Source organism: Lactuca sativa, chromosome 2, assembly GCF_002870075.4.
Source record: "Lactuca sativa cultivar Salinas chromosome 2, Lsat_Salinas_v11, whole genome shotgun sequence".
NCBI classification, from domain to species: Eukaryota; Viridiplantae; Streptophyta; class Magnoliopsida; order Asterales; family Asteraceae; genus Lactuca; species Lactuca sativa.
Genome location: NC_056624.2, coordinates 153391223 through 153401984, shown reverse-complemented (window position 1 = coordinate 153401984; position 10762 = coordinate 153391223). Strand labels below are relative to the sequence as shown.

The window sequence follows — 10762 nt, the reverse complement described above, 5'->3', positions numbered from 1 at the left end:
GTACATTACCATAATTGGGTAATATGGACATGAATGGATAATAAATTAGGTGAAATATGTAAATAGAACTCAAACTTCCACAAAATAGCTAAATAGCTAAAATAACAACGTCAGGAACTGAAGATGAAATCCTCTATATGATGGGTTTATGGTAAGAAGCAACACTGAAGTAATATAAATTGGTATGTGAAGTATATGCCCAAGTGATAATATTGACTTCAATGATAATATATTGCTTGAATATGCATTTTGGCAAAGTACGATGTTATAATGAAAATTTCTTAAATACATAGATTCACGACTTGAGATGTATGTGAAACATCCCATATATTGACGAGGTCATGTGATGTAATAATATGATGTATACTAGAAGTATTCTCATTCATCGGGTCCAATTTACATGGATATATGTACTTAAACCTTGAAGGTTTTAGGACAGAAGTAAAATAGCGTAATAAAGTATGAGACGACACACCATATTCATGCGAGTCAAATTTATTAGACCACGTAACGTTTAAAGACTTGTGAAATATAAAGTTTGCTTATAATGACATGAGGTGTGCTAAAAATAACTTGATGTAGAAATGTGAGAATCTCGGTTAATGTTCTCAAGAATGCATTTGCATTTTTTTTTCCGATAGGCTATGCTTACCAAAAGGCTTCTAGCCTAGCGGTATCAGGTGGTACCCTCTCTCTTTGAAGTCGAGGGTTCAAGTCCCGTCCTAGATATAAGTGAAATTAAATGTTAGCTTAAGAGTAGATTACATTTGCCGGTTCACAAAAAAAAATCGAAAGATCGGTCTTCCATGTTACTTTTATTTCCAATCAATTTGATTTGATAATAATATTCTTGTTTACAGGGTCTCTTACCTCTTCCATTCATCCAATCAATATGCAATATGGTCAAATGTTTAGCGTTTGGTTATGTCATATGCTAATATTCCCATATTGCACCACAATAGTATGAAATATGAACTTGTTGATGCACTAAACTCGTTTAAAATCGAAAGATTATATCCCAGAGAAATTGTTACAAAGGGATAAAATAGTACGATTGGGGTTCACTTTCAATCTTTCAACAATTGGTAAAATTTGCCACTCGAACTTTCTAATTTTTTTATTTAACCCAAGATGATTTTCTAGTTAACATCCCTCGTCTTGTAACTTATATTTTGAACACATATCCTTACGATTTAAGTCCAAATCTAATAAAATAGATTAAGTCATAAGTATTACCTTAAGTTTCCATGGTTGAAAAGTCAACTCCAAATCTCTAAGGTTTTTACTTTAATTCTAGCATTTCTGTTAGTTAAAATTTGAGATTACTTACTTCAAATGAACTAAATTCATAATTGTAATCAATTATTATTTAGTTTGATTTATTTGATAAAAATCACACTTCATAATTAAAACCTCTTGCTCCCAGATAATGGATGTTACATGAACAAGACGGATGCCAAACAAATAACAAAAAGAACAACCCATCGATCAAAGATTCCGATGCACAAGACACTAGATGACAAATGAGAGCAAATAAATATATGATAATGATAATAAAAGAACTTATTTAAAAGATTCAATAGGAGGAATACTGAAAACTTTAAACTAGATCTTAATGATGAAAATATTACAAAACTAGCTAAAAGACTAAATTTATAATTTTAAACAAACCAAAACTTCAATCTAAGTTATGAAAATAGACATATAATAAATGAGTTTTTTTCCCACTGCCTCTCTAAAAACAAATGGGGAAAAATGCCAAAATGAAAATGTGTTCTTTTGTTACCCATTAAATAATAGTGGTTATGAAGCCGACCACAATGCCACATCGCACCAAACTCGTACTCACTCTTAACTTCGTAGATACCAATTTTCCTTTTTCAATTTCTTTGTTATAAAATAATTTATATAAAAGATTTTCCCCACCTTCAATTAAAATATATGCCCATTTTATTAATTTCGTCAATCATCATTATTGATTGGAACTTAATAGTGGAGATTGAGGCCCTGAGGGTGACAAAACACGTAGTCACAAACCATAAAACCTGATCAAATAAATACAAAGTCTAATTCATACAAATATAAACAAACATTCAAATTAATATATAAATTAATTTGGGCTACAAATCTTTACATATACCACACCCATGTTTCCTCAAAAGTGTAGAATCATCTAAAAAACAAATAATGGTTAGTTAGGGTATGGATATTTCTTTTGCTTTCCTGAATTTTATATAATAACTAACACGTTAAATAATATTTACAATAACAAGATTATAGTAACCATCTAATTTTTAATTGATAAAATTTCAAAAATAGTCCCTATGGTATCTAAAAAATGGTAAAGTGAAGCTAACTTTAATATACGCTTCATAAATACGTTTCATAAATACAGTGCGGTTTCAAAAAAAAATGTCATGAATGGTATTTTTAACATTATGTCTAATCGTCAAGCGTTACTTTTTTTTTTCTTTTTCTTTTTATTAATAACCAATATTTCCTAGTTAAAATTTGAGAATGGTCCTTATGGTTTTTAAAATTTGAGAATGGTCCTTATGGTTTTTAAAAAGTTGCAAGTTTCATTTTTTAACCACCACCACAATCACCCGCCTTTAGCCACTGCCACCACCAACAACATTGCCTTCAATATGCAATAGCAACACCTTCAACAACCACCACTATCACTGCCATCATTAGCCACTACAACCACCACCACCATTACCTCCTTTAACCAACACCACCACCACCGCCACCGTCAACCACTATTACCACCACCATAATTATGGCCTTCAGCCACCGCCACCGTCACCTCCTTCAGCCTTTGCCATCACCTTCAACATACACCAACACCACTTTTAGCAATCGTCAATCAACGAATTCAGTCACAATCAGTGCCTTTTAACTATTGATATCACCACCATCATCGCCTTCACCATGCGTCAACACCAACTTTAACAACCACCATCACCATCACCGCCTTCAACCTAAATGACCACAACCACTTTAATATCACCACCACCATCATCACCTTCATCCACCACTACCACCAACTCCTTCAGCCATTATCACCACCACCACCATCTTAACCACCATTCATAAGGGGAGAAGAGAAGAGAGTAAAGGATAAAGTATGTGTTGACTTTTATATAAGGGCTAAACTTTTCATTTTATGTATATTTAACCAAAATTTACTAACAAAATGTTTAAAAAGGACTAAAGTTGCAACTTTTTGCTACCATAGGTCTATCTTGAAGCGTTTTTAAAAGTTATCCTTACCTTGACATTTTTCGAAAACCACAAGGTTCATTTTTGAAATTTTGTATTTTTAATATTTAAGGATTTTGTCCAACAGATAGACGGTATCTCTTGTCATGGTGCGTTAGTTCCAACGCCGTGACAAACCCAACACCACCAGCATCTCCTCAATTTCAGATTCTTTTTCTCTAATTTAAAGCTTCAAACCCCACTCAATTCTCTATCTTTTTCGGATAGAGAATACAAAAGAGGGGTGGTTTTGTGCATGTTAACTTGTTAAGTTAGTTACATGGCTACTTCATCTACCTCATCTACCTCTTCTCTGTGGTTTCCGGCCACTTCTACTGCCGGAACCCGTAATTCTTTTCCCACTACTGATACATTCTTACGATGTCGCCGGAGCCGTCAATTGACCCGATTGAAGACTCACAAGTCGGTTGTTCGGTCGGATTTGGACAGAGATGTATCAGACATGAGAACTAATGGTAATTTTTGGATAAATTTGTGATGTACGTCTGTTTTAAGTGTTCTTTGTTTTGATTAGTAGCAGTAATACTAGTCTGGATTTGTGCTTTTGGAATTTAGGCTGTAATTTAGTCTCTAATAGTAGCTAATTCTGTTGATTTCTTCCTTAATTACTTACGAAATTCAATTACGACATACAGTTTGTTACAGATTTTCATACACTATTTGTTAGAAAGTTTCATATCTGACGTATTTGTTGTATTTCCTTTTAGAACTGAGTGAGTATGATTGTTTTTTTTATTCACTGATATTGGACAGATTTTCAACAATCTGATCACCTGATGATCATTGGTATGTTGTTTAGGAAAGTTTCATATGCTCATTTTTTATTACGCTCCTCAATCCTGTTATCTTGTACAGACTTCAAATTGGGAAGAAATTTTTGGAGTTTATGGGCGGCGAGTCCAAGTTCTGTTGACTTTTCTTCTAACAAATTTCGGCTCAAAATTCTTACACCTATTCCTAAATTTCGATAAATGCATAGAATCAATGGGCAATGATATTACAACAGTGATTATATATACATGAATTTCATGTCTACTTTATTTTACACATTCGTTTTGACTTTTGACATGTACTGGGATAAAACTATGAGAGTGCCTAATGTACATGCATAAGCATCTGTAATGGTTACTTTATTTCTTCATCTTCCTTCTTTAGAAACATGAAATGGCATCGAGTTCATCTTTCTTTGTTGTATTACTATATTATCAGCTCCAAAAGGATTATTTCCACCAGAACCTGAACATTATCGGGGGCCTAAATTGAAAGTGGCTATCATAGGTGCTGGCCTTGCTGGCATGTCAACTGCAGTGGAGCTTTTGGATCAAGGGCATGAGGTTTTTACAAAAATTACATACTTACCCCTCTACACATTGCTCACTTTCTTCTTATTTTCACCATACTTGAACTTCTCTAATCTTACAGGTGGATATATACGAGTCAAGGACTTTCATTGGTGGAAAAGTGGGTTCTTTTGTTGATAAACGTGGAAACCACATTGAAATGGGACTACATGTTTTCTTTGGATGCTACAATAATCTTTTTCGTCTTCTGAAAAAGGTCAAATAATAAATACTTAGCTTTTTACTCTAGTGATTGACCATTTTCAGATTCTGAAATCAGAAAATGAATGTAATGATTATCTGATAAGTTTTCTTGGCTTTGTATGTAACTTAGGTTGGAGCTGAAAAGAATCTCCTTGTCAAAGATCACACTCACACTTTTGTAAACAGAGGAGGAGAACTCGGTGGTAATTTTTGAATCTTATTTCACAAAATCTTAAAATTAACATATTTTTGTTACATAATATAATCAATACTGTTATATACCAACTACAGAACTTGATTTCCGCTTCCCTGTTGGAGCACCATTACATGGAATTAACGCATTTTTAACCACAAATCAGCTTAATGTAAGACCTAAATACCCTTTTAATTATAATGCTCCTTCATTAAACATTCTCTCATCTTTTATATTACTATGCAGACATATGATAAAGCAAGAAATGCTTTGGCTCTTGCTCTAAGTCCAGTTGTGAGGGCTCTTGTTGACCCTGATGGAGCAATGACACAAATAAGAAACCTTGATAATGTAAGAACTAAGAACTTTTTGTAAAAAGTCAAATGCTTTCATTTCCTTTTTGACTTTCTTGACTTTTTTTTTAATTTATAGGTTAGCTTCTCTGAATGGTTTATGTCTAAAGGGGGGACACGTAAGAGTATTCAGAGAATGTGGGACCCAGTTGCTTATGCTCTTGGATTTATTGATTGTGATAATATCAGTGCACGTTGTATGCTCACAATTTTCTCATTGTTTGCAACCAAGACAGAGGCTTCCTTGTTGCGTATGCTTAAGGGATCCCCTGATGTGTATCTTAGTGGGCCCATCAGAGATTATATTATAGAGAAAGGAGGAAGGTATGATTAAATAAAGTTACTTAATTTAATTTCAACACAAATCATCCACCAAAAGAATAATACAAAAAGTTATTTCCCACTATAAATGTAAATCACTTTATCATCTGGTCTTTAGGGCTTTGTTTCCTTGTTCCCCATATGGATAAAGAGCTGGATACATAAAAGTTGTTTCTTTTTTTTTTGTCTGAATAGACCATATTACCCTTGCACTCCAACAAACAATTTACACAAATTCATTTCAGGTTTCATCTGAGATGGGGATGCAGAGAGATTTTGTATGACAAGTCGGCTAATGGTGACACATATGTTACAGGGCTTGCCATGTCTAAGGTACATTCTTTTTCTTTAGTATTTGTAGATTTAGGGGTTTTGTGTTTTTTTTTATTATTATTTGTATTTAGTTATTTACAATTAATATGTGCAATCTGGCATGATACTAGTGGATCAAGATTTAGTGCATGATAGCAGTAGCACCATTATTATTAAATTCATTAATGAGAACGAGACTAATCAAGAAAGTATTTTAATGAAATAAAACAAAGTGATGTTGACTTTACTTCCACTTTAAAAGTTCTCTTTTTAGTGTTACTTCCATAAGAACCATTTTTAAATTTACTTCAGTTTACATTTTCTAACCATTAAATTAAAAAAATCCCTATTATTTATGGTATTGTCTTTGTGTTTTCCAGGCTACTCAAAAGAAAACAGTAAAGGCAGATGTATATATAGCAGGTTTGTATCTATTTATATTACATTTATATCCAACAAATATATTATATTATATATAAAAAAAAAATTCCATGAAAAATGCAGCATGTGATGTCCCTGGAATTAAAAGATTATTGCCTTCAAATTGGAGGGAATGGGAATTCTTTGATAATATCTACAAATTAGTTGGTGTTCCAGTTGTAACAGTACAACTCAGATATAACGGTTGGGTAACAGAAATGCAGGATCTAGAACGTTCTAGGTGACCTGGAATTTTTATTTATTTATTTTTATCATTTTATACATATAAAAACTAAGTTATTACTTTTGATATGTAGGCAATCGAGGAAAGCAACAGGGTTGGACAATCTACTTTACACCCCAGATGCAGATTTTTCCTGTTTTGCTGACCTGGCACTCGCTTCTCCTGAAGATTACTACATTGAAGGACAAGGCTCATTGCTCCAGTAAGGATTGGAATCAGTCATTCCCATTCCTTATTCAATTCCATTCCTTCTCACTCTTTTGCTATGCAGATGTGTGCTGACTCCAGGGGACCCATACATGCCTTTACCAAATGAAGAGATTATAAGCCGTGTTGAAAAACAGGTAAACACCACTTTTTGTAAAACATTATTATTAATTATTAAAATAAATTCTTATAAGTTTTTAATTTATGTGATGTATTAGGTTTTGGCTCTATTCCCATCTTCCCAAGGTCTGGAAGTTACATGGTCATCAGTGGTCAAGATTGGTCAATCTTTGTATCGAGAGGGACCCGGTAAAGATCCATTTAGGCCTGATCAGAAGACACCTGTCAAGAATTTCTTCCTAGCTGGCTCATATACAAAACAGGTGTTCACCATTTTCTTTTAATCATTTTTTTTATATGAATAGTCAACGGTTGTAAAAGTCAAACTTTGGATGGGTGTTGACTGGTATTGTTGACTTGATTCAGGATTATATAGACAGTATGGAAGGGGCGACTTTATCAGGGAGGCAAGCTTCTGCATTTGTGTGTGATGCTGGGGAAGAACTTGCAGCCTTAAGGAAACAACTTGCTGCCATTGAAGCCATAGACACCATTGCAGCTGATGAGCTTACTCTTGTTTGATTATAATATATCATAATATATATATATATATATATATATATATATATATATATATATATATATATATATATATATATATATATATATATATATATATATATATATATATATATATATATATGCTTCTTGTATAATTGATTGAAAACATGTAACACTGATAATTTATAAATTTTAATTTCAAAAACTAAGGATTTATTAAGGTTTTATTAGTTTCTCATACTTTTAGTTAGGTAGATAAATGATTTTGATTAGATTCTCGTATAGTATAGAAGGTTATGATATTTGATCAATAACTTGTGTATTTCATATAATCACGTGTGATATGAACAATTGAACATCCTCAATCACCACTCCATTTATATTTGTCGTTCATCTCAATCAACATCTGTCATATTTCAATGTCGACAGGGGCGGAGCCATGAATTAAGAATAACGGGGTTGCGCATAGATCCATAAGGCCACTAATGGATACTTTAATTTTTGAAGTTGCTATGGTCTAAGTTTAATACATAATCGTCTAATCTTATCATGTTGGTTACTTAAGTAGTTGGATAGCTTAAGATTGAATGTCGTGTTTTCCTGGATTATGAATCAAAAAATCTAATTTTACCCCTCCTACATCTGAAATATCATTTTATTCTGGTTCAATATTATAGTACTCTTCCATGTTATTATTCCTATGAGGTTGTGGGTGTGCATTATGAATATCCTATTTAGTATTATCACTAACCGGATGCAATTGAGGCTCACATGTATCATCTATTCGTTTAAAAAAAGAATCAATGGTTCTTTTCTTGCTCGTAATTTACCCTATAATTATAATAAACCAAATTATCAAATTATAATTAAATTATTATTTAGAAGTATTATTAAATAGCATATGCAATAAGAAATAAAATTTACCTTTTTAATTAAAGAATTGAAATCGTTTCAGTATAGACGAAAACAATCTGTTAATTGAAAGCTAACCAATTCGACGAATAAAAATAGCTACGCTTAGACTCTTAATAATCGTCGATTAACCCACACTGTTTATAAATAAATGGTGGTAATATAGCTGTAAACAAATGGGGATAATATAGCTACTACGGATTGATATAAATGAGATATTAATCAAAATAGTCAATTAAAAATAAAATAAATAGGGCGATGCCGTTGTTTTAAAGAATTAAAGTGAAACTGGGCCTCAAGTTTAGACAATTCTCATACTAACTTCATTAACTAAATGTTTTCTAATATATGATAATTGTTTTTTTAAATAATTGGAAAGGGCTAAGTGTTATTAATTATTCAATGTGGGCCAAAGTTTAGTGATCAGTAACTCTTTTTATCTACAATATTACTGCAATTTTAAAAGTGATTGGGGTGGCCAAGCATCCGGCAGCCCCCCTATTCACTCCTCTGAATGTCGACTCAATTTTCAAAACGGTGACATTGTGTATACTTAAATAGCGACATGCATATGCCATTTGTGAATAATTTGAGTAATAGTAGGTACCTTTTCAATTACAGGGAGAAAGTCTTTTAGCTGGTTGGAAGATAATGAATTTAATGAAATTGTCATAATTAATACTACTCTATGAAATATAGTTTTCATGGACGATAGAAGAAGCTTCACCAGGGATAGTGTGACCACGATCCATGTGATCATGTCTGGATTTGGATATGGATTCGAAATTGGATATTATGGGTAGCCACTTTTAAATTCACATTGCCTCGTAAACCTTAGTTGCTATGCCTACTAGCATCATCTTTCAAGATGCGACGTTGAGAATGATATGATTAGTGTCACAATTACATTATGTTTATGTTTATGAGACCAAATTGTATAAAAGTCATTTTTTTTTCAATTTTGACATTCGAAAAGTGACGTCATAAATAGTGACATGTCGTCATGTCATTTCATCAATGAGTGACAAGTCGGAAACTAGGAAAATAGTTAACATTGAAAAACACAATGTTTGAATTAAAAAAATAACAATGTTAAAATCGAAAAAGTAAAAACCTAGCGTTAATGCCTACAAATAACAAGTAAAATAAGTAAAAACTCTAAAACTAGAACATAAGATATCTTAGTCCCAAAGATAATAACTATTTATATGGACAAAAGCCCAAATTAAAACTATATCTTTTTTGTATTTCCGATAATTTCAGATTGGATTTCTATATGTTCAGATCGGATTATTGGATTCAATTTTTTGAATGCCCCTATCACCGGTCAATAACACTTCATTCATGAAGGCAAGTTGCTCAACCAATACCTTAGGATATATGGAGCTCGACATCCTTATGTCATATATAAAGTACCAAGCTCTCAGATCAGATACTTAGCTGAATGACACAAGGCTGCCTCATGTAAAGATGTATGATGAGACCACATATCTTGGTGCATGTTAAGATGTACGAAGCTCATATGGAGTCCTTCAAGTTGGATCAACGATTCTGATGTATGTATATCAAAAACACACTAAAGAGATCCTTCCAATTCTAGATGAAATTCCTAGCCCCTAATAGCATTAGAGGTAGGACAAATATAGGAAGGGGATTCGATCCCCAATTGCATTTCCAGATTCAACAAAGCCTGTCAATGTAGTAAACTAATTGAAAAGAACGCCAAAGCTAGATAAGAGCTTATCAAATAGGTAAATCAATACATAAAAAAAGAAGATGACATCAATGGGAAATACAATCCGTACATACTAAAATCCTATCAAGCATCTCGAACCTCGGATGGTTGGACTCCAAATCAAGAATTTCATCCCAAATACCACCAAAACAACAACAATGTGTTGAAATTTCATTCCCTACCTTGGTATTGACTTTACTGGCCTTAACAAAGCATGTCATTGTTTAAAAGTTAGACACATTACACATGTGTAATGGCTTTACTGACCTTAACAAAGCATGTCACAGATATTTCGACATATTCTTCCCTCGATTGACCAGTTAAGATGGAAGTGTGTTTAGATACATAAAAGATGAATATTGTAAAAGATGAATAAAACATCATTACTCTGCATACCAAGGTCCCCACTACTATACACAAATGATATTCAGTTTGATAAACACAAGTGTCACCTACAAACACTTAGTTGGAAAGATATCTAAACAAAAATTGGACAAAACATAAGGGTATATTATAACGTCCCAAATTTCAAACCAAAATTTTCATTTAAAATTTAAAAGCATTTATTCTAATTAGAACTTCAAAGATCCAAATATAAATGTTTGATTCAAAACA

General features: G+C 32.5%; 1 protein-coding gene across 1 annotated transcript; it reads left to right on the top strand.

The window, feature by feature from the left end:
* The first annotated feature begins 3363 nt into the window (after positions 1-3363).
* Positions 3364-7893, top strand: LOC111883354 (zeta-carotene desaturase, chloroplastic/chromoplastic). Its single transcript, XM_023879678.3, has 14 exons — positions 3364-3740; positions 4495-4619; positions 4708-4842; positions 4960-5032; positions 5121-5194; positions 5269-5373; positions 5455-5699; positions 5942-6029; positions 6389-6431; positions 6513-6669; positions 6746-6874; positions 6944-7016; positions 7098-7262; positions 7366-7893. The coding sequence occupies exons 1-14, from the start codon at positions 3545-3547 to the stop codon at positions 7519-7521; spliced, it is 1764 nt and encodes a 587-aa protein (XP_023735446.3). The 5' UTR covers positions 3364-3544; the 3' UTR covers positions 7522-7893.
* Positions 7894-10762: the final 2869 nt, after the last annotated feature.